The sequence below is a fragment of the Rattus rattus genome, chromosome 8 (genome assembly GCF_011064425.1).
Source record: "Rattus rattus isolate New Zealand chromosome 8, Rrattus_CSIRO_v1, whole genome shotgun sequence".
In the NCBI taxonomy this organism is placed as follows: domain Eukaryota; kingdom Metazoa; phylum Chordata; class Mammalia; order Rodentia; family Muridae; genus Rattus; species Rattus rattus.
The window spans coordinates 94,492,347-94,513,687 of NC_046161.1; the positions used below are offsets into that span (position 1 = coordinate 94,492,347).

Consider the following 21,341-nt stretch of genomic DNA (forward strand, 5'->3'; position numbering starts at 1 on the left):
CAGCTAGCATGCCTGAGGAACAGGCTTAAGAATCTATGATGAGAGCCAGGCATTGTAGGGCACTCACATTACCAGGACACAGGAGGCAGGAGGCAGCAGCAGGCAGATCTCTGAGTTGGAGGCTAGCCTGATCTATTGAGGGAATTTCAGGACAGCCAGGATCACATAGAGAAACCCTGTCTCAAACCCTGACCCTCAAAAAGAATCTACTATGAGAGAAATGTTTTGTTCTTTAAAACAAAGCAAAGTAAACCATAAACCCCTTTGTCCTGTTACCATCAGGAATTCTGAATGTTAGATCCGTCCCCTAGGGTCAAAGGGTATAATTCTGAGTAGAAGAACAGGTCAGAAATCAAGTGCTGGCAGGCTTTCCATTTTTATTTTACATGAGCTCCAATACAAACATGGACACAGAGCTCCATGGAGCCAAATCTTTCTTTGGGCAACTCCTAGCAGCTCAACTTCAAGACAATTAGAAATAAACCTCTTATATTTTTTGGACAATGCTAGAATTTATAGCATTTTAGCATTTCTATGCTAAAACACAAACAAAAAAAACATACACAAGTTGATGACAAAAAGGGTGAGGGAGAAGGACGAAAAGAAGGTAAGAGGAAAGAAAGACTTGCTGGATTTGGTGACACATACCCATAATCCCAGCAAATTCAGGTCATCCTTGTTTGGCTATGTAGCAAGTTCAAGGCCAGCCTGCAGTAAGTGAGACATTATCTCAAAAAGCCAAAGCCAAGCAGGCAGACAGGAAGGAAAAGCAACTTAGTTTATATAAGCCAGGAGGCTGCAGCAGAAAAAGCTTTCAGTTCAGGGCCAGCCTGGGCTACATGGGCTAGAGAGATTCTGCCACCTTATCAAAACAAAAGAAAATCAAAAAAAATTTAATGTTTTGAGTTTAGTATCTTCCAGGATCCATCCTAGCCTTAAAAATTCTTTACACCTGTCTTCAGAGTTAGGGGTGAGAGAGATGGCTCAACAGTTCAGAGTACGTTCTGCTCTGGCACAGGAACTGAGGTCAGTTTCCAACACCCATGTTGGGAAATTCACAACAGACCATAACCCCAGCTCCCTCCCTCCTCTGGCCTACACATGTACCTGCACACAAGTGCACATACCCTGTGCCCCACATACATATAGTTTAAAGTAACACAAAGTTTTAAAAAGGTGTCTTCAGGGTCACCATGAAGTTTAGTCATGCTAATGGAGTATTACTCCCTGAGCAATCTGGGAAAGCGATCCTTAAGCAGGCTCCCAAGTCTTCAGAGCCCTAGCACCCCAGAGATGGCCACTCCAAGGTGCATCCCAAAATACCACAGCGCCTTAGCAGAGGAAACGGTATGAGTGGATGACAGACCCCGACTTACCTGGCTGAAGACTTAAAGCGATCTAAGAACTGAAGCCTCAAGCTCTCGTGCCCGGGGAGGTCAATCAAAGTCAGGCTGTTACCCTGAGGACAGCAAGAACGACATCAAGTCACCATCGGTCCAGTTCCAGGTTCACAGACAGGTCTTCACCGTCAGATCAGCACACTGGAGCCGAGCTAATGAATGCAGCAAATGTTTACTGCAGGCAGCAGGTCAGATGGGTGTCTGTGGAGGACGTCCTAACAGTAAACACTGATGAAGGGTAGAGGCTCGCCTCGGATACATGAGGCGCAGAAAAACAGCTGGTTTTGTTTTTGTTTTTTTAAATAGTGGCTGGGGGAAAGTTGGTAAAAAGATGTAAGTTTTATTTCCAAAAATCTGTATTAAAAAAAAAATTTCCAGTGTGGACCCACTTTTCACCCCAGTACCAGGGAAACAGAGACTGGCAGATTCCTGAAGCTATCTGGTCAGCCAGCCTAACCTACTTTGTGAGCTGCAGGACCGTGAGACCCAAAACCAGTGTGCACCCTGAGGAACAGCACACCCACCCCTGACCTCTGGCCTTCACATGTATGCTCGCGCACACACCCCCACGTGCACACAAACTAAATAAAGCAATGGCCGAAGCTGCGGCAGTGAAGCAGTAAGCATGGTTCCTGAAGTGAATTATAAGGGATAAAGCACTGCGAAATTAAGGAAGATGCAGAACATTACAGTGTCAACAAACGGGGGCTGGTTGGTTGGTTGGGTTTTCAAGACAGGGTTTCTTCACGCAGCCCTGGCCGTCCTGGACTCACTTTATAGACTAGGTTGGCTTGGAACTCAGAAATTCCCCTTCCTCTGCCTCCCAAGTTCTGGGATCAAAGGTGTGCACCATCATGCCCAGCAATAAACATTTCTAAGAGAATGGTAACACTTTACTATCTGAAGAAATCACAGAAGCACGGTCTATCCAAGGCTTAGGAAATGCACCAACGTGAGTGTAAGCAGGTCGCACGAAAACTAGTTCATATTCACAAATAATGTGAAGTGATAGTACATACTACAATTAATGCGGTTCTCAATCTTCTTAAGGAAACATCCATAATTTCTACTTTTGGTCTTAAGTATTTCTTAAATGTATATTAGATACACCATCTATCTGTTCCAACTTTCCAGTTCCTCTTCCCCTACTGGGCAAACCCACTATACACTGTAATAGGTGCTAGTTACCATCCCAGGACCTCACTGAACGAATGCTATTACAGAGACAGCAAGACCATTGGGAGTGGTATGGTACATGCATCAGAACCACCCATCATTTTTCACAATGACCTCGTCCTCAACCAACCATGACCATGACCTGCAAAAAGAAGTCAGTACCACATACAGACTGCACACAACCCTCTAGACTCATTATGCCCTTTTGGATAGCCTGTGCAGACCCTCCCCAACAAATTATCTAACACACACACACACACACACACACACACACACACACACACACACGCATGCGCGCACGTGTGCATATGTGTGTGTGTATGTATATATTTATATGGATTCATTTTATCAGCTCTGTTCCTTTAGAGAACCTTAATACAACATCTCTCCAGCCTCCCAATCAATCTGCAAACAAACCCCATATAATTAGTTGTTCATTATTCTTGTTCACACTAAGTCTTCAAGATCTGGCGTGTAGTGACATGGAACAGTTCCCCTGATTGGATGACTCACAGTAAGTACTGAACAGTCACACAGGGCAGTAGCTGTAACACAGACACAGCAGTACACCCTGGAATATTCTACTTTAGAAATTTGGAGCTAAGGACCAGTGACATAGCTCAGCGGGGAAAAGTATTTGCCACTAAGCCTGAGGATCGAAGTTTGATCCTTGGAACACACATGACAGAAGGACAGAAGTGAGTTCCTCAAGCTGTCCTCTGACATAGCTTAACTATGTCAGAGGACACTCCAAACACACATAACTTAAAAAAGTCTGGGGGTAGAGCTCAGTGCCTGACACGCCTGACATGTACAATGCTCTTGGATTTCCAGCACCACGACCCTCAAGAGACCAGATACCAAGGATCCACCAAATTAATCATTCTTCAAATGTAAAATTTCAATATCTAAAGACTCGGAAGTTTGAAAGGGTGTAGGGGGTGGATGGAATGTTGTAACCAATCTCTAAAATACCAACAATGGGGAGGCCAGAGAAAGGGGACTCTGGGGTCCAAGGCAGCTTAGACTATAGAGGAAGACCTTAACCAGGTATGGTGCTTAGCCATCCTGACGAAGGTATGGTAATCACCTTCAATTCCAACACTTGGGAGGCAAAGAGAGGTGAATCTCTGTGAGTTCAAGGCCAACCTGATCCACACAGTGAGACCCTGTCTGAAAACAAACAAGTTAGACGGCTGGTCCTTTTATTTGCTGACAATGATTAATTCTGAAGGCACCAGAAAGGGGAAGAACAGGGTTTCTAAAATCAAAACTTTAGTTCACACCGCTACCTATCCTTCCATCCCTAATCAGCCACCGAGCCCTCACTCACCAAAGCTCGGTTGTCATGGTAATCATCTTGGCAGTTACACAGGTATACACAGGTATTCAACAAGCCATTCTTCTGGTTCTTCATGGGTATGTTTGAAATATGTGATATAGTGGCATTAAGACATCCATCATGTGGTGTCACAGAAGCCAGAAATCTCAAATCAGACCAATGACTCACTACAATGAACATTTCCAAGTGAAATGTGTAGACAAAGAGATACACTGTGGGACACACTGTGATGCACTACAGCTCCCACGACTTGCTTTGGGTTTGTGTTTGTTTGTTGTGTGTTTTTTATTTTGGACAAAGGTAAAGGTGGATATTAGGGGACTGGAAGACCAGTGGAATTGGGGTGCATGATGTGAAATTCACAAAGAACCAATAAAAAGTTTTTACAAATCTAACCATGGGACAGCTTCCAAAGAAGTCTGGCTAGTGGGGACAGAAAAGGACAACTACTTTTAACCAAATGATTGTCCCATGTCTACATTCTGCCTGCTTACACCAGAAAAAGACCTAGTACCCACTGAGACTCATACTACAGCTGGACAGACAGAACCTAGAAAGAATAAAATGTCTTGTAACCATGTACGTAAGCTAAAAGGATGGGTGGACAGAACTAAACCTGCTGCCTACATTGCCAAGGACAGATCTGTTATGCAGAGTATTTTCTTCATAAAAGTAAGCTACGAAAGATACCCACATCTTCAGACTACTCCATCCAAGACACAGTGCCCCAGAAAGCTTTGTCAACTTAACAGTTTACAGCCATGTAGGAGAAACCTCAACAGAAGTGCCTCCATCAGACTGGGCTGTGCGCATGTCTCTGGGGTCACTTTCGTGAGTCCAAAGTGGGAGGTACCATGTTTAGGCAGGTGGTCTGGGGCTATGAGGAAATCTAGCTAGGTAAACTGAAGAGAGAGCGAGCAAGCAGCATTTTGATGCTTCTGAGGCCTGCACCCTGCCCTGATTTCCCTTAATAATGAATTATGTCCTGGGAGTGTAAACAGATTAATCCATCCCTCCCCAAGATGCTTCTCGTCAACAACGGACATGACAGTAGATCTCAGTAAGGAAGAGTGTCAGATTCTAGAACATTCCACAGATACCTCTTACCCTATTATTGTTGACTTTGTATATAGCAGAACTATCGGTAATAGAAGTCTGTGTGTCTCTGTATTGACCTGTTAGCAACTGTAAAAAAAAGAAAAAAAAAGAGGGTAGAGATCAGGGTAAGCACATTACAATAACACCAAATTCAATTTAAAGAATAACATTTTAACTCTATCGAGAGTAAGGTCAAATGAATGAGCACTACTTGAAACAGCTGAAAAGGATCGTGCTGACTTATTTTTAACTTGTAGAATATGATTACAAACTTTATTCCTTCTTTCTGCAGTGCTAGTGAACAGACCCAAAAGTGGCACCCTGGGCCCAACATTTTTTTTTTTTTAAACAACAGTAAGGGGCCAAATTACTAGGCTGTAAAGATTTCAACCACCAAAACCAACTCAAGGCCTCGGGAGATGTTTCAGTGGAAAAAAAAAAAACTTCCCGTGCAACCTTGATGACCCGGGTTCAGGCCACTCTGAACCCGCAAAACAACAGATCTAGTAGTGCACATATTCATGTATGGGGAGAATGGGAGGGAGGCAGGACAATGTCCAGAAAGTCATACTAGCTGGTCTGACACAGCAGCGAGAGGAGACCAACACTTGTGGTCCTCTGCCCTCCATAGATATGCCAGGTCACACACATGAACGAACACACACAGTTACTATTATTATATCCTCCAAAGGAAGAGTAGAAAGTCTTCATAGTAAAACATGTGCAGTTAAAAAACACTGGCTACATAAAAACTAAGTATTAGTGAAGGGAAGTCTTACTAGCTTAAGCTGTCAGAGGATAATTTCTGTCATGATTATGATAACACTGTATTGCTCAGAACTGGCCATGCTGGGACGTTTTTATGTCACAGAGATCAGCAAAAGTTATTGGGCTTCCTTCATTCTTTTATTGATTGTTTAAGGGAAGAGTAATAAAGCTAGCTACACCTAAAAATGTATGTCTGTAACCATTACATTATGACTAGCCCAGGAAACCGATAATGCGTTTTTTAACAAGTGTATGTGTGTATATACCGAAGGCTGACATTGGGAGTCCTTCCTCAATCTCTCTCCACTTCATTCATTCATTTATCTTTGGCTTTTTGACACAGGGTTTCTCTGTGGAGCCCTGGCTGTCCTGGAACTCATTCTACAGACCAGGCTGGCCTGGAACTTTTAGAGATCCACCTGCCTCTGCCTCTGCCTCCCAAGTGCTGGCTTTAAAGGTATGGACCACCCCCACCCAGTCATCTACCTTATTTTGTGAGGCTGTGGCCTCTCACTGAACCTGGAGCTCACCAACTAGCAAGGGTGGTGAGCCAAGGAATTCCAGAGAGATCCACCGATTCTCTCCCTCCTTAGCACTAGGCCTGACTTTCTTTTTCTTTTTTCTTTTTTCTTTCTGTTCTTTTTTTTTTTTTTTTTTCTCGGAGCTGGGGACCAAACCCAGGGCCTTGCGCTTTAGGCAAGCGCTCTCCCACTGAGCTAAATCCCCAACCTTAGGCCTGACTTTCATGTAAGTTCCAGGGATCCAAACTCAGCAAGAAAACAGACTGAGTCACCTCCCCATCCCCAGACCACATACATTCTAACAGCATTGTGTGTGTGTGTGTGTGTGTGTGTGTGTGTGTGTGTGTGTGTGTGTGTATGTTCACAGATTTTCTTAGTCTTTTTGTACTCCCAACTAAGTCAAGAATTAATTCCCGGGGCCAGAGAGTTAAGAAAACACACTGCCTTGCAAGGGACCTGAAATTCAATTCCCAGCACCCACATCAGGCAGCTTTTAACTCCAACTCTACAAAACCTTGCACATCTGGCCTCTACAGGGACAGGCACTCGTGTGTACCTACCCCCACACATACATACAATTAAAAAGAGAAAAAAACTTATTTTTAAAAACATGTCCCAAACTTGCCAACAGTTTCCAGTACCAAATAAACTGCAAGGTGACAGGAATACAGTAATGCTGTAACAATCCCTATTAAGTCTAACCGAGGTGTAAATCAACGCATTATTACCCTGACAAACAGCAATGTTTTCCCAGAGTCGCAGAGACCAACAAAGAGGACAGCTCTCTGACTGCTCTTTCGGCTCCAAATGAACTTCCAGAATACTGCGGAGAAGAGAAAGGCAGCCTTCATTTTCAAAAGACATTAAAAGGCATTCATCTGGACCACTTTCATTGTCATGCCGATTAGAGTCAGTTTGGTTAGGAACCCACTGAGCGCCAGCCACTACCGACTGTAAACTTTTCCACGTCTATTTCCCTCACCCCAAATGTGGAGACTTCAAGTATACACAGAACGATGGATCTGAGAAAAATCAGTGGCTTGCTAAATTTGATTGATGGATTTGTACTCTACCCTAGTACCTGAGTAGCCCAGAGCCCAGCTCAGACAAGTGGCTCAAAGTTGGAGCGATGGCGGCCGCAGCACGCTGCACTCAAGCCCACAGGGGGCGCCTCAGGTAAGTACTCCTGTCCCAAGAACTAGGTCAGTTCAGCGTCCCCTTTGGACCCTGCTCGGGTCTGGAAGATGGGTGGTAGGAGAGGGGAACCCAGCCGTCTGCCTCCCCGGCCTGCGGCGCCGAGCCACCCCGCCGCCCTCGCAGCGAACGCCGGCCGCCTCACCCAGAGTCAGCAGCACCGCCAGTACCGCCACCGCCACCGACAGCAGCGTCGGATCCCTCTGCTGCAGCTCCTGTCGCAAGGAGTCGAGGTAAGGCTGGAAGGCGCCCCCAGCGCCATCCCCAACACGCCGGGTGTTCGCGGAAGCCATGAAGGAGGTCCGTGGTCTTCCCGGGCCTCCAAAGATACGTGGCCCTAGGCTCCACGCCGCGGCGGGGCGCTAAGCATCACGGGAGTTGTAGTTCTTTGGGGGGGTATCTCAGCTACGAGCCATGGGGAGCGCCAAGTGCCTGATGGGAGTTGGAGTTTTTTGGTTTCTACGACCCAGTTAGCCAGTGTATTCATACCATCATGCTTTGAGACATGTATGATGTATTGACTCAGGCTATGTGGAGGTTTTTCCTTGCATTTTAATTTTTATCTTTGGAAGTCTCATACTTTGAGCAAAATTAATGGCCGCGAAACTTCAATTGAGGATTTCTACTCTGCCGTTACATGGGATGAAATTTATGAGACATTTTACTACAGTATAATGTGACCAGAGACACGGAGAATCCACAAAGTCATGTGGAGCCCTTTATGAGATCAGAGAAAAATAGCTAGAGATGGAACTGAATCTTGGAGCTAACCTGTGCGCTTAACCTATGCCGGTAAGTTAAGAAAAAAAGAAAAAGAGTCACTGAAGAGAAGCATAAATAAAAGCCAGTGACATGTGGGAAACGCAGTAATTCTGTGTCCTGCATTGACACGCCCAGCACGGAAAACTCAAATGACAGCCTTTTAAAAAGCAATCAGGAAAATCAGTGCTCAGGAGGATGTGTGTGTGGGGGGGGGGGATGTCGACAATGGATCGATCATTCCCACCCAAAGGAAGCAGACCCTACTCAACCAGGTAGGCCATTCCGGAGGCCTGGAGTAGACAACATTTTTTCAGTTTCTCAAGAGGGCTTATTTATAAAAGATTTTCATTGCAACTCTTTTACTTAAGGTTTCGGCAGGTAATTGAAAACATTAAAAAATGTGGGCTCCAATTTAAAAACATCTCTGCCCCTCAGAAGTGGCCAAGCCTAGAGGGAGAGCCATTTGCAATCTCTGTCATTAAGTAGTGGTCATTGTTTTAGAGTATTTAAAGAACAGGTCTGACTGGGAGATGACATGAAAAGTCAAAGACTAAACAACTTTGTTACAATGTCACGCTGCCACATAAAACTCCCAATTCCTACAGGCACCAGGAATGGAGGAGATGGGACTCTCCCTTTCTCTCTAGCGTGGCAGTGAGTGATTGGGTAGCACATGAAACAGAGATGTTAAAGTTTGAGTTTGGAAGGTTCCCAAGGTGATTGAGATTTCCATACATCCTCAAAAAGCAGACTGCAGGTGAGCAAAAACCTAGGCCACCCATTTGTCCTTATCATCACCAGATTCTGAGTCCCTGGTCACAAGCCACCTAAAAGAATGATTAGTTTGTCCATTCAAGGTAAGACGGCAGAAAATCAGCTGGAAAAGTTTATAGAAATCAGACCTGGAGGGGTTCAAGCTGAAGGTGGATAATTGGCAGATCTATGGAGAACTATGACTTGAGAGAGAAAAGGCTGAGGCTGGGGGATCAATGAGAGTCTATTGTAGCATTAAGGCAAGGATACTTGGAGTCTAACACGGGATAAAAGTGTGAAATAGGGGGCTGCAGAGAGGGCTCAGCGGTTAAGAGCACTGACTACTCTTCCAGAGGTCCTGAGTTCAAATCCCAGCAACCACATGGTGGCTCACAACCATCTGTAATGGGATCCAAAGCCCTCTTCTAGTGTGTCTGAAGACAACTACAGTGTACTCAGATAAATAAGATAAACAAACAAACACTAATAGTGTGAAATAGAGGGTACAAATTTCTGAGATTAAAATTAAAGTTAAAATACATAGGTTGTAATGGCTATAAAATATATAAATGAAGGTATCTTAAATAAAGGAGAATAGTCAAGCCTGTCTCCTAAAACCAAGCAACCAAGCATTCAAATACATGAGGGCTGGAGAGATGGTTTAGTGGTTAAGAGCACTGACTGCTCTTCCAGAGGTCCTGAGTTCAAATCCCAGCAACCACATGGTGGCTCACAACCATCTGTAATGGGATCCAACACCCTCTTCTGGTGTATCTGAAGACACAAAGTATATATATATTAAATTTTAAAAAATCTTTAAAAATATATATATGAGCCTATGGAGATGTTCTTATTCAAACCACAACACAGCCTAACCTACTTAGTAAATTCCTGGGCTAAATAGTGTGAGATTTTGTACCATCCTTCCTTAAAAAAAAAAGTTGTTTAAATATTATTAGATGAAAGACTATCGGCATCATATGGTAGAAAAAAGTCGTGTACCTGTATGTGCACCAACACATACACACACAAAATAAAAATAAATGTTTAAAAAATGACTTGAAGAGACATTTTTCTACACATGGCAAATTAATCAGTAGGAATTATGAAATGTGCTCAATACCTTTAGACATTAAGAAAACTAAAATCAAAACCACTATGAGATACTACCTTATACCCATTAGGATAGCTACTATTAAAAGGTCAAAACAGAGCTGGAGAGATGGCTCAGCGGTTAAGAGCACTGACTGCTCTTCCAAAGGATCTGAGTTCAATTCCCAACAGCCACATGGTGGCTCACAACCATATCTGTTATGGGATCTGATGCCCCCTTCTGGTGTGTCTGAAGACAGCTACAGTGTATGCATATACATGGAATAAATAAATAGATCTTTTTTTAAAAAGGTCAAAATATACCAAGCAGTGATGAGAGAAAAGGGAAATCTGATACACTGTTGATGGGAATGTAGCTTAACACAGACATTATGGAAGACAGTATAAAGGTTTCTTAATTTAAAAAGGAACAACTGAGCCAGGTGTGGTAACGAACACTGTAATCCTACCCTTGGGAGATGAAGGCAGAAGGATCAGAAGTTCAACGTCATCATTAGCTGCGCAGCAAGTTTGAGGTCAGCTTGGATAACATGAGAACCTGTCTTGCACGCGACCTGTCTTGCCGCACGCTTGCATCCGCACGCACAGGCCATTTGTTTGGGTTTAAGAACTTACAGAGAGGGTTGGGGATTTAGCTCAGTGGTAGAGCGCTTGCCTAGGAAGCACAAGGCCCTGGGTTGGTCCCCAGCTCCGAAAAAAAAAGAAAAAAAAACTCAGAGGTCAGAAGAGGCATTGGATTCCCTGGAGATTGAATTACGGAGTTATTTTTAAATATTTTGTTTTAATTATGCACGTATGTGTAGGTGTGGGTGTCTGGGTGTGAGTTTGGACATGTGAGTGTGAGGGCTGTGCGCTCTCATGTGAGTGCCGAGGTTTGTTAAATACTCTCAGATACTAAGCCATTTCTCTGGCCCCTCTTCAGGTTTTTGTTAGAAAGGTATAACTTAATTATTTTTCCATATCTTATTTTAATTATATGTATGTATAGACGTATGTGTCTGGGTGAGTTTGAGCATGTGAGTGCTGTACCTAGAGAGTCCAGAAGAAGGTGTTGGATCCCCTGGTGCTTGAGTTACAGGTGGTTGCAAGCTGCCTAGTGTAGGTTCTGGGAACTGAATCCACATTCTCTAAAAGAGCAGCATATGCTCACCATTACTGCCATTTCTCTAAATTCTCTCCCTCTCCCCCTCCCCCTCCCCGTCCCCCCCTCCACATATGATGGTTTGATTGAGAATGGCCCTCACGGGCTCATATATTTAAATGGTTGGTTCCCAGGTTGGGTGAACTGTTTGGGAAGGATTAGGAGGTGTGGCTCTGTTGGAGGAGGTGTGTCACTTGGGGGCAGACTTAGAGATTTCAAGAGACTTGTGCCATTCCCAGTGTTGTGTTCTCTCTCTCTCTCTCTCTCTCTCTCTCTCTCTCTCTCTCTCTCTCTCTCTCTCTCTCTCTCTCTCCTCCTGCCTCACAATTGCAGACGTGGAAGTTAGCTCAAAGCTGTTCCTATGGCTATGACTTGGAACTCTAACCCTCTGAAAACACAAGCCAAATTAAACACTTTCACTTATAAGTTACCTTGGTCCTGCGTTTTATCACAGCAAGGAAGCTGATCGTTGGTTATAACTTTTTCTTCACATTGTTTGAAGGTTTGTCTCTGTATTTTCAATTGCTAATTCTGTCTGGCAGAAAGCTAAATGCTTGCAGGATTCTGTGTTGTCATTTCGATGGACCATCTTGGCCTTTATATTTGTAAACAGCTTCCGTGCCTGCTCAAATACTTGACGGTCAGACAGCCCTCTGTGCCTGAGACTATCTAAAAGTTGTATCTCACTGCTGATTGGTTATCATAAAGATTTGACAGCCAATAGCTGAGCAGGAAGTGGAGGGCTGAACTTGTAGGCAGAGAGAGGGACTCTGGGAGAAGAATCAGACAAGGGGAAATTCAGAGAACCTACTGGGAGGGAACAGACTCAAACCAGAGTGGAACAGAAAGGTTAGACCTAGACACATGGTGGGTCATAGGCTAGAATGCTCAGGTTAAGAAGTTTAGAGTAGCTGGAAGACTGTCCAAGCAAAAGGACTAAACTTTAAACTTTATTAAAAGTCTGTGTCATTATACCGTTGGTGGGTCGTAGAAAGTCCTGCTATAGATGATCCTCTTAGCTCATTGCCTTGGTTTAGTTTGTGACATCGAGGATCAAACTTGGAGCAAGTAATCTCTCACTGAACTATAACTGCAGCCCCTGTCTTTGATTTGTTGGGTTTCTGACTTCTGTAAAACTCTTAAGCTATAGATCCACAGTTGGAAATAAAGGGACAATATAAACCCAATTTGTCCCCATTTAGGGACCCCATTTGTCTCTATTTTGAGGACCAGGCCTGATTTTTTTAAAAAAAGGTCACAAGGCACCAGGCTTCAGGAATAGATCATAAGTCCCAGAAACTAGATCATAAGACACCAGCTCAGGGACAGACCATAAAATCCAGAAGGAGAGCATAAAACCCCTCCCAAAGAACAGCCTGGGGATAACCACAAAAATGGAGAAATATCTTATCTCAGAGTGGGCCCTCTGTGCTGGACAGCCCTATTTCATCCCATGATTGAATGCTCTTGACATAGGTATGCAGACCACTGATCACCTGTGACCCCCAGCACCCATCAATGAAATTTTAGATTACTTCATCCTTCTAGAGAGTTCCCCCAGTTCCCTATAAGAAGGCCTGTGTGCCTTTATCTAGGGTTGCTAGATGAATGGTTGACCCCCGCATGCTGGTTGTTTCACTATTTGAGTCTGGGGTCTTCCTTTGGTGGTTTTTTAAAACCTTACAGAAGGAGGCATAGAAGGAGGATGCTGGAAACTTGGGCCACAACTATGAATATGAATGCCCAGAAGTTGTTCACATTGCTAGGAGAGAGTCTGAAAAGAGAGGGGAACACTGGGTATAAAGAAGATACCCAGGGAATGGATACAGAAAATGTGGTACATCTACACAATGGAATATTACTCAGCTATCAAAAAACAACGACTTTATGAAATTCGTAGGCAAATGGTTGGAACTGGAAAATATCATCCTGAGTGAGCTAACCCAATCGCAGAAAGACATACATGGTATGCACTCATTGATAAGTGGCTATTAGCCCAAATGCTTGAATTACCCTAGATGCCTAGAACAAATGAAACTCAAGACAGATGATCAAAATGTGAATGTTTCACTCCTTCTTTAAAAGGGGAACAAGAATACCCTTGGCAGGGAAGAGAGAGGCAAAGATTAAAACAGAGACTGAAGGGACACCCATTCAGAGCCTGCCCCACATGTGGCCCATATATATACAGCCACCCAATTAGACAAGATGGATGAAGCAAAGAAGTGCAGAAGTGTAGATAGCTCCTGAGAGACACAGCCAGAATACAGCAAATACAGAGGCGAATGCCAGCAGCAAACCACTGAACTGAGAATAGGACCCCCGTTGAAGGAATCAGAGAAAGAACTGGAAGAGATTGAAGGGGCTCGAGACCCCATATGTACAACAATGCCAAGCAACCAGAGCTTCCAGGGACTAAGCCACTACCTAAAGACTATACATGGACTGACCCTGGACTCTGACCTCATAGGTAGCAATGAATATCCTAGTAAGAGCACCAGTGGAAGGGGAAGCCCTGGGTCCTGCTAAGACTGAACCCCCAGTGAACTAGACAGTTGGGGGGAGGGCGGCAATAGGGGGAGGGTGGGGAGGGGAACACCCATAAGGAAGGGGAGGGGGGAGGGGGATGTTTGCCCGGAAACCGGGAAAGGGAATAACACTCGAAATGTATATAAGGAATATCCAAGAATAATAAAAAAAAAAAAAAAAAAAGAAGATACCCAGGGTACCCAGCTACCCAGATTAGTAGGATAAGCTCACAGTTCAGATCACACGTGAATAGAGAGAGGTGGGAATCGAAGAGAATGAATGACCCTGTCAGAGAGGGAAAACATCCCAAGAAAGGGAGCGTATGGAGTGCAGGAAACAGGCTTAAGAATAAAGAATTAAGCTGGTTTAAGAGTTGGCGGATGGCAGTGACTTCTGTCAGGGTAAGACAGGTAAAGCAGATGACTAGTCTGTGTGTTCAGCCAACTGCTTATTACAATACATGGACAGGAGGGTACGCAGAACCTGTAACTTCCAGGAAAGTGGTCTGAGAAGGGGAGGGGCCGGGGTAGAAATGAGACAGGAACAGGGCCCCAATTATCCCTGGGCGCTGGGCAGACTTAAAATCACTGACAGTGTTCATGCTGAGCTCTTGGGCCATTCTTATATAAAGCACTCTTTTTAATGCTCATTCCGTACAAATAAGCTAAGGTCTTGGGGGATGGAACTTTGTGATTTCCTAGCATGGGCCCTTACTGACTTAGTTGTCTGTTAGCTGACAGCAAAGCTAAGGGCCTGAATACCGCTGCCTACAGAAGGACTGTAACACTAGAGGGCGCCATTGACATGCCTGCCCTCTGAGCTCCCTACCATCCTATAACCAAAGTTCCCAATGACCAGCACTTGAAGAGCTTTGCCTCACCTGCCCATGACGTCTAGCTGATGAGAAAGGACCCCTCCCATTGACTGACAGCAAATTGCTTGCTATGTTGTCAGGCTCAAAGGGAGATTTTTACCAAAAGCTGATTCAGATTTGGTTTTGGACCATGGCTGTTATGCCACAATGAATTAATAAAAGTGGGTCTTCTGTCGACTTTCTCGGAACTCACTGTGGCATGTTTCTGTAACAAATTCTTCCTTCTGTCATCATGTGCAAGCACATGTGCACACATGCATGTGTGTGGTCACAGAGATTTGATTCTGTTAGAATGACCTAAGAGACCCTTTTCAAAAATGTCTCTTCTTGGGCTTGACCCAGGAGTTGTATCTATGGATGGGCTCCATACTGAGCCAAGAGAAAGACTACCTGAATTTTTTTTAAGTTTTTTTTTTTAAAGATTTATTTATTTTATTTATATGAGTATACTGTAGCTGTCTTCAGACACACCAGAAGAGGGCATCAGATCCCATTACAGATGGTTGTGAGCCACCATGTGGTTGCTGGGAATTGAACTCAGGACCTCTGGAAGAGCAGTCAGTGCTCTTAACCTCTGAGCCATCTCTCCGGCCCCCAACTCCCTGAATCTTAGGCTCAGAAGACAAGGTTCAGTTTATACACTATTTAGTCAGCTTATAGAGGAAATCCTGGTGAAAATATTTAGAAAAGAATGGAGTTTGGAAAATAAAGTCAACAGTCATTTTTTATTTTGTGCTCTGTGTATGTGGTAACACACAGCAGTGAAGACGGACACAGTTAGCCCCAGCCGCTCAGGGCATGGAGGCCAGGAGAAGCCCATGGATCACGTGAGCATCCTCCTCCACCACAGTGGCATCCACCTCTTGGATTTTAACTTTTGTGGAAAGTGCAGGCTTCTAGGAGTCCTGGGGAGAGAAGAAAGACATAGGCCATTCAGAATACTCTTAATTTTATGAACGGTTTAGCGGAATGAATGAACCGAATGGACAGTTCAGTATAACATAAATTGTCCCAGGCTCTTTGTTCTCCCGTTCTCATGCACACTGTGTCCCATCCCTCCAATGCCCACAGGGAGGGCTCCGCACAAGGACATAGACCCTGTTACCCGACTTTCTGCCCTAGGGCATCTCCAGCCTTGTTTTTAACCGGTGAGGCTCTGAGCCTGAATTCGTATAACTAGAAGCTGCCTAGGCTCTTGCCTGAGAAGGTTAGGCAGATGGTAGCTGGTAGTCCCGAGCAACTTCTGAGCTGGGTCTAGGGAGGGGGTGGAGAATAACAAAGCTAGACTGCTCTCTTGAGCATCTAGGTAAGGGAAATATTAACTTGGATTTTGTAACAGTAGACCTCAACAATCACATTGCTTACACAGAATTCCATGTGGCAACTTGTAAATGTATGTATTGTATTGTATTGTATTGTATAGTATAGTATAGTATAGTATAGTATAGTATAGTATAGTATAGTATAGTATAGTATAGTGTCTCCTTCTACTGTTAGATCTAGGGATTAAACTCAGGTCATCAGCTCTTTTACCCACTGAGTCATCTTACCAATCCACATGTGGCAACCTAGAGACCCCTATCATCCTGAACCAGCACAGAGTCTGAAGCTGTATCTCCAGGACAACAACTTAAATTAAGGCCAAGACTCACCTCTAAACTACAATTGAAGGCTAACCACTGCATATCACATGTATTCTCTCACACTTTACAAATGCTTTCAGGTGACTCCATTAATCCCCACACAGGCGGTAAAACCTATTTTATTCTACTTGAATTGCTGGAATCTGCCATTGCAGATGGGCTTAGCAACTTTACAGCCAGCCAGAACGTATCATTATTGAAGCTCTATAGAGCAGAGCTGTCTAGAAGGATGTTCTGGGATATTCTTTTTGCTATGGCTACTTTCAACTAAAACTGTAGGCTGGGTGGAGTGAGAAAATAGTATATAGATTTAACTCAGATGTCACTTAAAGTTGAGCCATCACATCTTGCTAGCCGTCGCCATATTGGACAAGGACCTTTAATAAGCTTGGTGCCCCTTTTCATCATCTTAGAAATAAGGTGGGGCTGTGCACATATAATAAGTTCACTGCCTTAGTGTGTCTGTGTGTGGCCCCTTTACAATATGTGCATGTAACCTATGTATATGCTAGGTTTCATCTTGCCCATGTGGTTATTTCCTAAGGGTTTGAGTTCTTGTAAACACCATTTCCAACACCTATCACTGGGTTTCTTAGCAACCTCTCCACACTGTTCATCCTACTTACGTGAGGTTGAACACTTCCTTATGTTTCCAACAGCTTGCAAGTACTCTGCTCCTAAGTACTCTTCATATGTGGTACCCTCTGGAAGTTTAGTCAAACACTTGGTGTCATCTCTGAACAGAAGGTCCTTGGTGGAAGACCGGAACAAACAGAAATTGCCAGTGCAGTCCTTGTCACCTTTCCAAAATAAATCCTGTCAAGTGAGCAGAAAATATACGTGAACCTATGTCCCAGACCCGAAACACCTGTACTGCAGGAGGCGGAAAGGTCCAAGCCAACCCTGGGGACAAAAGAGAGCTACCGGAGGTGCCTTGGGAAGTTTCCATCTTCTTCATTTACCATTTACTTACTTGAAGCCTGTACCACATTATTCCACAATACCTCTGAGACTCCCCACCCTTCTCAACTACCCACTTCCACCTTTCCTGAACTCTTCCATTTCATTACTAAGTGCCTCGGAAGTGGTTATAGGAAGTGAAAAGAAATAACATGTCCCTTCCAGTAAGACATCAGATACGAGCCCTCTCATAGGAATGGTCGAGTTGGGGTTGGGGATTTAGCTCAGTGGTAGAGCGCTTGCCTAGCAAGCCCTGGGTTCAGTCCCCAGCTCCGAAAAAAAAAAAAAAAAAGAGGAATGGTTGGGTTAAAAACAACAATAAATCACGAGAAGTTCATGTCTGGATAAATTTTAAATTTGTGTTAGGCCAGCAACTTAACTTCTTTCAGCCTCTCATGGTTGTAAACGATGATGCTAACGAGTCTAGCATCCTGCCGTGCTCGAGGAATATTTTTAAATGCTCGTTATTACCATCGTGCACTCTCTTTAAATATTAAGATCTTTATAATCTTTATTGCATTTTTAAAAAAAATCTACACAAGAAGCAGAGGTTTAAAACAATGTAGAAAGATTAAAGATCTTGCATTGAGTCAAAAGGTAAAGTCTGTCTCTTTAAACATTGGTAATGCTGATATGAAACTGTTAGCGATTGCAAGATTATTAGACCCAAATCTAACGCCAAACTAGAAACACCACTGGAGATTATCACATGCTTTTAAAGGGGCTTCTCAAGGTATGCTGTCCTGTTTTGCATTTTTTTCTTTTAAAACTAATGACAAATTAACAGGCAGGAAGCTATACCAGAAGGGTGGGTAATGCTTGTGTGTAGAAGGGCCCCAGAGATAGAAGTATTTAAGTGGCCCCTGTATCCCCCACCCCCAAGGCTGGCCCTGACAGGGTTGTTCTGAGGGTAAGAGCCTTTGTGTTTCCCAGACTGTTAAGAATATGGTACAATTGGCCTAAGCTAGAGAAGTAGTAGTCAATTCTGGTCCTTAAGACTTGTATGAGGGTTGGGGATTTAGCTCAGTGGTACAGTGTTCGGTCCTCAGCTCCGGGTGGCGGGGGGAGACTTGTGTGAAGGAACATTAGAAAACAGGATCTGTCATCTTCACTTTCAGAAAAACATTCTTGAGGAAAATAAAGTCCTGAGTCAAGATCCAAATGATCTGGAAGGCTGATTCTAGGTCCTGAGGGCTCATGGGTCAGGTGAGAACTTGTCTGGAGTGACTAGACAGAAGCAGAGCCAGGTCTGAGCAATCCAGTCCCAGCTAGCACAGTGTGAGCCCTTCCTGTAGACACATATTTCCTAAACCTTGTGCATGCACTACTTCACTTCAATTTTTTTTTATTAATTTAGAAACAGGTGTGTGTGTGTGTGTGTGTGTGTGTGTGTGTGTGTGTGTGTATTTCCACTTAATACGTGAAGAAACTGAGCATGGAGATTTTAAGCACCTAAGACAGCTGGATTGAAAGCTGCCGAGCTGAGATTTGAACTCAGATATTCTGGTCCACCATCTATAGAGTCCAAATTCTAGTTTTCAGAAAGGAAATGCTCACTCTGAAGCTTCCTTTAGCTCTGAACTCCGAATGACCTTGCCCCTGCTAGGATTAAATGGTAGGAGACCCTTGGCGGTTCATACCTTCTGGGCCGTCAGCACAGTGCTAACCCGGGCTGCTTTCTCTTTTCGTGAGACCACGACATGGTTTGGAGCTTGGGCCAGGTGGCAGCTGGCAAACTGGGTTACAGGCTTCCTGGTACCATCAGGGCACAGCAGCTGGAAGTCTTCCTGCTTCAGATCCTTAGCCCATGCAGCAGTGTTCTTTCCTGGGTAGAGAAAAGGGGTGGATCAGTCATCTCTAACCGTTTTGGTCACCGGGATGTCACTGACCCACAGGTGTATGAAGGGCGTGTGCCTTCTGTCCAGCTGAAGCGCGTTTATGGTTATGGTAGTGTTAGGAGAGGATGGTCATGCATTGCAAGTGCTTCTCAACTCACAAGAGCTTGCTAGTGACCACTCTCTTCTGACCTTCCCTCTCAGCGAAATGAAAAAGAGCCATGTTCTATGGGTGTTGTTTTTAAAAAGAAAAAGGAAAAAAAAAAAAAACTTCATTTCTATTAAATTCCAATGCTGAACAACAATAATGCTTTTTTTTTTTTTTTTTTTTTAAGCCTGGCATGGTGGTGCATGCATGCCTTTACAGAAACAAATGGATCTCTGTGAATCTGGGGCCAGCCTGGTTTATTTACACTGTGAATTCTAGGTTAGCCAGTAGTAGAGAGTGAGGCCTGTCTTAGGCAAAATCCCAAGGCCTTTTGTACTGGCTCCAGAGAAGGGAGGGAAGGTGGTGCTCTAAGGCAGTTACCCCGCCCCATCGGCTCTCGAAACGGAAGACCCGCCCCAGAGGATGCGGAAGACCCGCCCCATCCGGTCTCCAAACAGAAGACCCGCTCCAGAGGATGCTTTTCAATCCTCATCAACATTTTCGGTTTGACGTCATGCTAGTTCCAGGTGCAAACGTCCTATCTCAGCTGCTTACCTACTCTTTTCTGCATTCTTTTTTCAGTAATTAATCAATCGATCAGTCGATCCAAAGACCTCCGCCCTTTCAGAGGCTTTCAGTGGTTCCTTCTGGCGTCTTTTTCTTGCCAGTTTTCATTCCTCGCTCATAAAGCAGGACCGTGACCTCTCTCATATCACTTACTGTCCACTCAACTTTTTCCGTAACTCAACAAATACTATGTGGGCATTATCATATTTTAAAATTCACTTCCTTACAAACTAAACATACCCACTTCTGCATTCCTTAGCTCCCAATGCTTTCTCTGGCTCCAATCTTGGAAATCACGATTTGTGTTTTCACGCACGCCCCTTCTACTTATTCACCTATATAGGAGTCTGTGTGTTGTTACAAGCTTACATTTTTTTCTTAGCAGTAGATTTTAACACACATGAACTTCTGTAACTCTCAGCTACTTATACACCTCACAGTTTCTTCTGCACCATGATGCAAATCAAGGTAATTCTTTTAAACCATTGGATCATTGTGACTATAGCATAGTGTTTTTAAACCATTCCTCCACTGATAAGATATTTGGAGTATTTACAACTTTTTTGCCACCACAGTAGTGACGAGTGTCTATTGAATATGAATGTGCCTATGTAGATGTGGAACAGTTAATGAAGCTTAATTTTAAAATAACCAAGTTGCTTCCACCACTCTATATGGTAAAGACTTGCTTAAGAGTGATCCAGGCCTTGGGTTAATTTCCAAGTACTAAGGTGGGTTATATGGAGGGACAATGGGAGGGACAGGCAGAGGATTACAACAAGGCTCTCTATTTAGAGACAGAAGCTATGAAAAGGGAACTAGGAAGGGGCTAGCATTTGTGCCAACTGAGCTTGTAATGCCAGCATCCTGTGCATAAAAATAGCAGCTTGGCAAGCCGAGGAGCTGAGGAGATAGAAGGTCAGATCTCCCACAGCAACTATAACCAGGAGGTTATAGACGTTGGACCCTTTATGAGGAGTAGAGAGTCAAGGCCTAGAAATCAAAGAGTTACTCAGAAAAGCACAAAAGAAGGCAAAGGTGGCAAAGAACCACGACCAGAGTGACAGCTTAGTGGCATGAAAGGAAACCTTTAAAGGAGATTTAAAAACCACTGGGGGAGGGGTTGGGGATTTAGCTCAGTGGTAGAGCGCTTGCCTAGCAAGCGCAAGGCCCTGGGTTCAGTCCCCAGCTCTGAAAAAAAGAAAAGAAAAAGAAATCATTGGGGGAGGGGTAAGACAGGGAGGGGGGGGAGGGAGGGGAGAGAGAGAATCAAACCAGTCTTTTAAATAAATTCTTAGTGTCTTCCGAGCGAGGTCCCTGGTGCGGGGAACATTGAGAGGAAGGGAAAGAGCCCAGCGATTGCCCACAGCCAAAGTGTGCACAGATGCTCGCCAGCAATGTGGACAGAGGGTTCCCACAGTAGAATGGGGTGTGCCGCCTGGGAAGGAAGCATCTCGTCCTACATCAGTTGCCCAAAGCTGCAGCTGCATAGCAGTGAAGAGAACAGATCTGAGTGC

At 44.2% G+C, this 21,341-nt stretch overlaps 1 protein-coding gene across 1 annotated transcript in view; it reads right to left on the reverse strand.

The window, feature by feature from the left end:
• Window positions 1-21,341, reverse strand: part of LOC116907398 (serotransferrin-like) — a 48,176-nt gene that overhangs the window by 6,578 nt on the left and 20,257 nt on the right. The window contains 7 exon segments of the mRNA XM_032910351.1: window positions 1,377-1,459; window positions 5,026-5,103; window positions 7,034-7,128; window positions 7,645-7,899; window positions 14,136-14,138; window positions 16,941-17,130; window positions 18,915-19,099. Coding sequence (XP_032766242.1) covers window positions 1,377-1,459; window positions 5,026-5,103; window positions 7,034-7,128; window positions 7,645-7,899; window positions 14,136-14,138; window positions 16,941-17,130; window positions 18,915-19,099 — 889 coding nt within the window.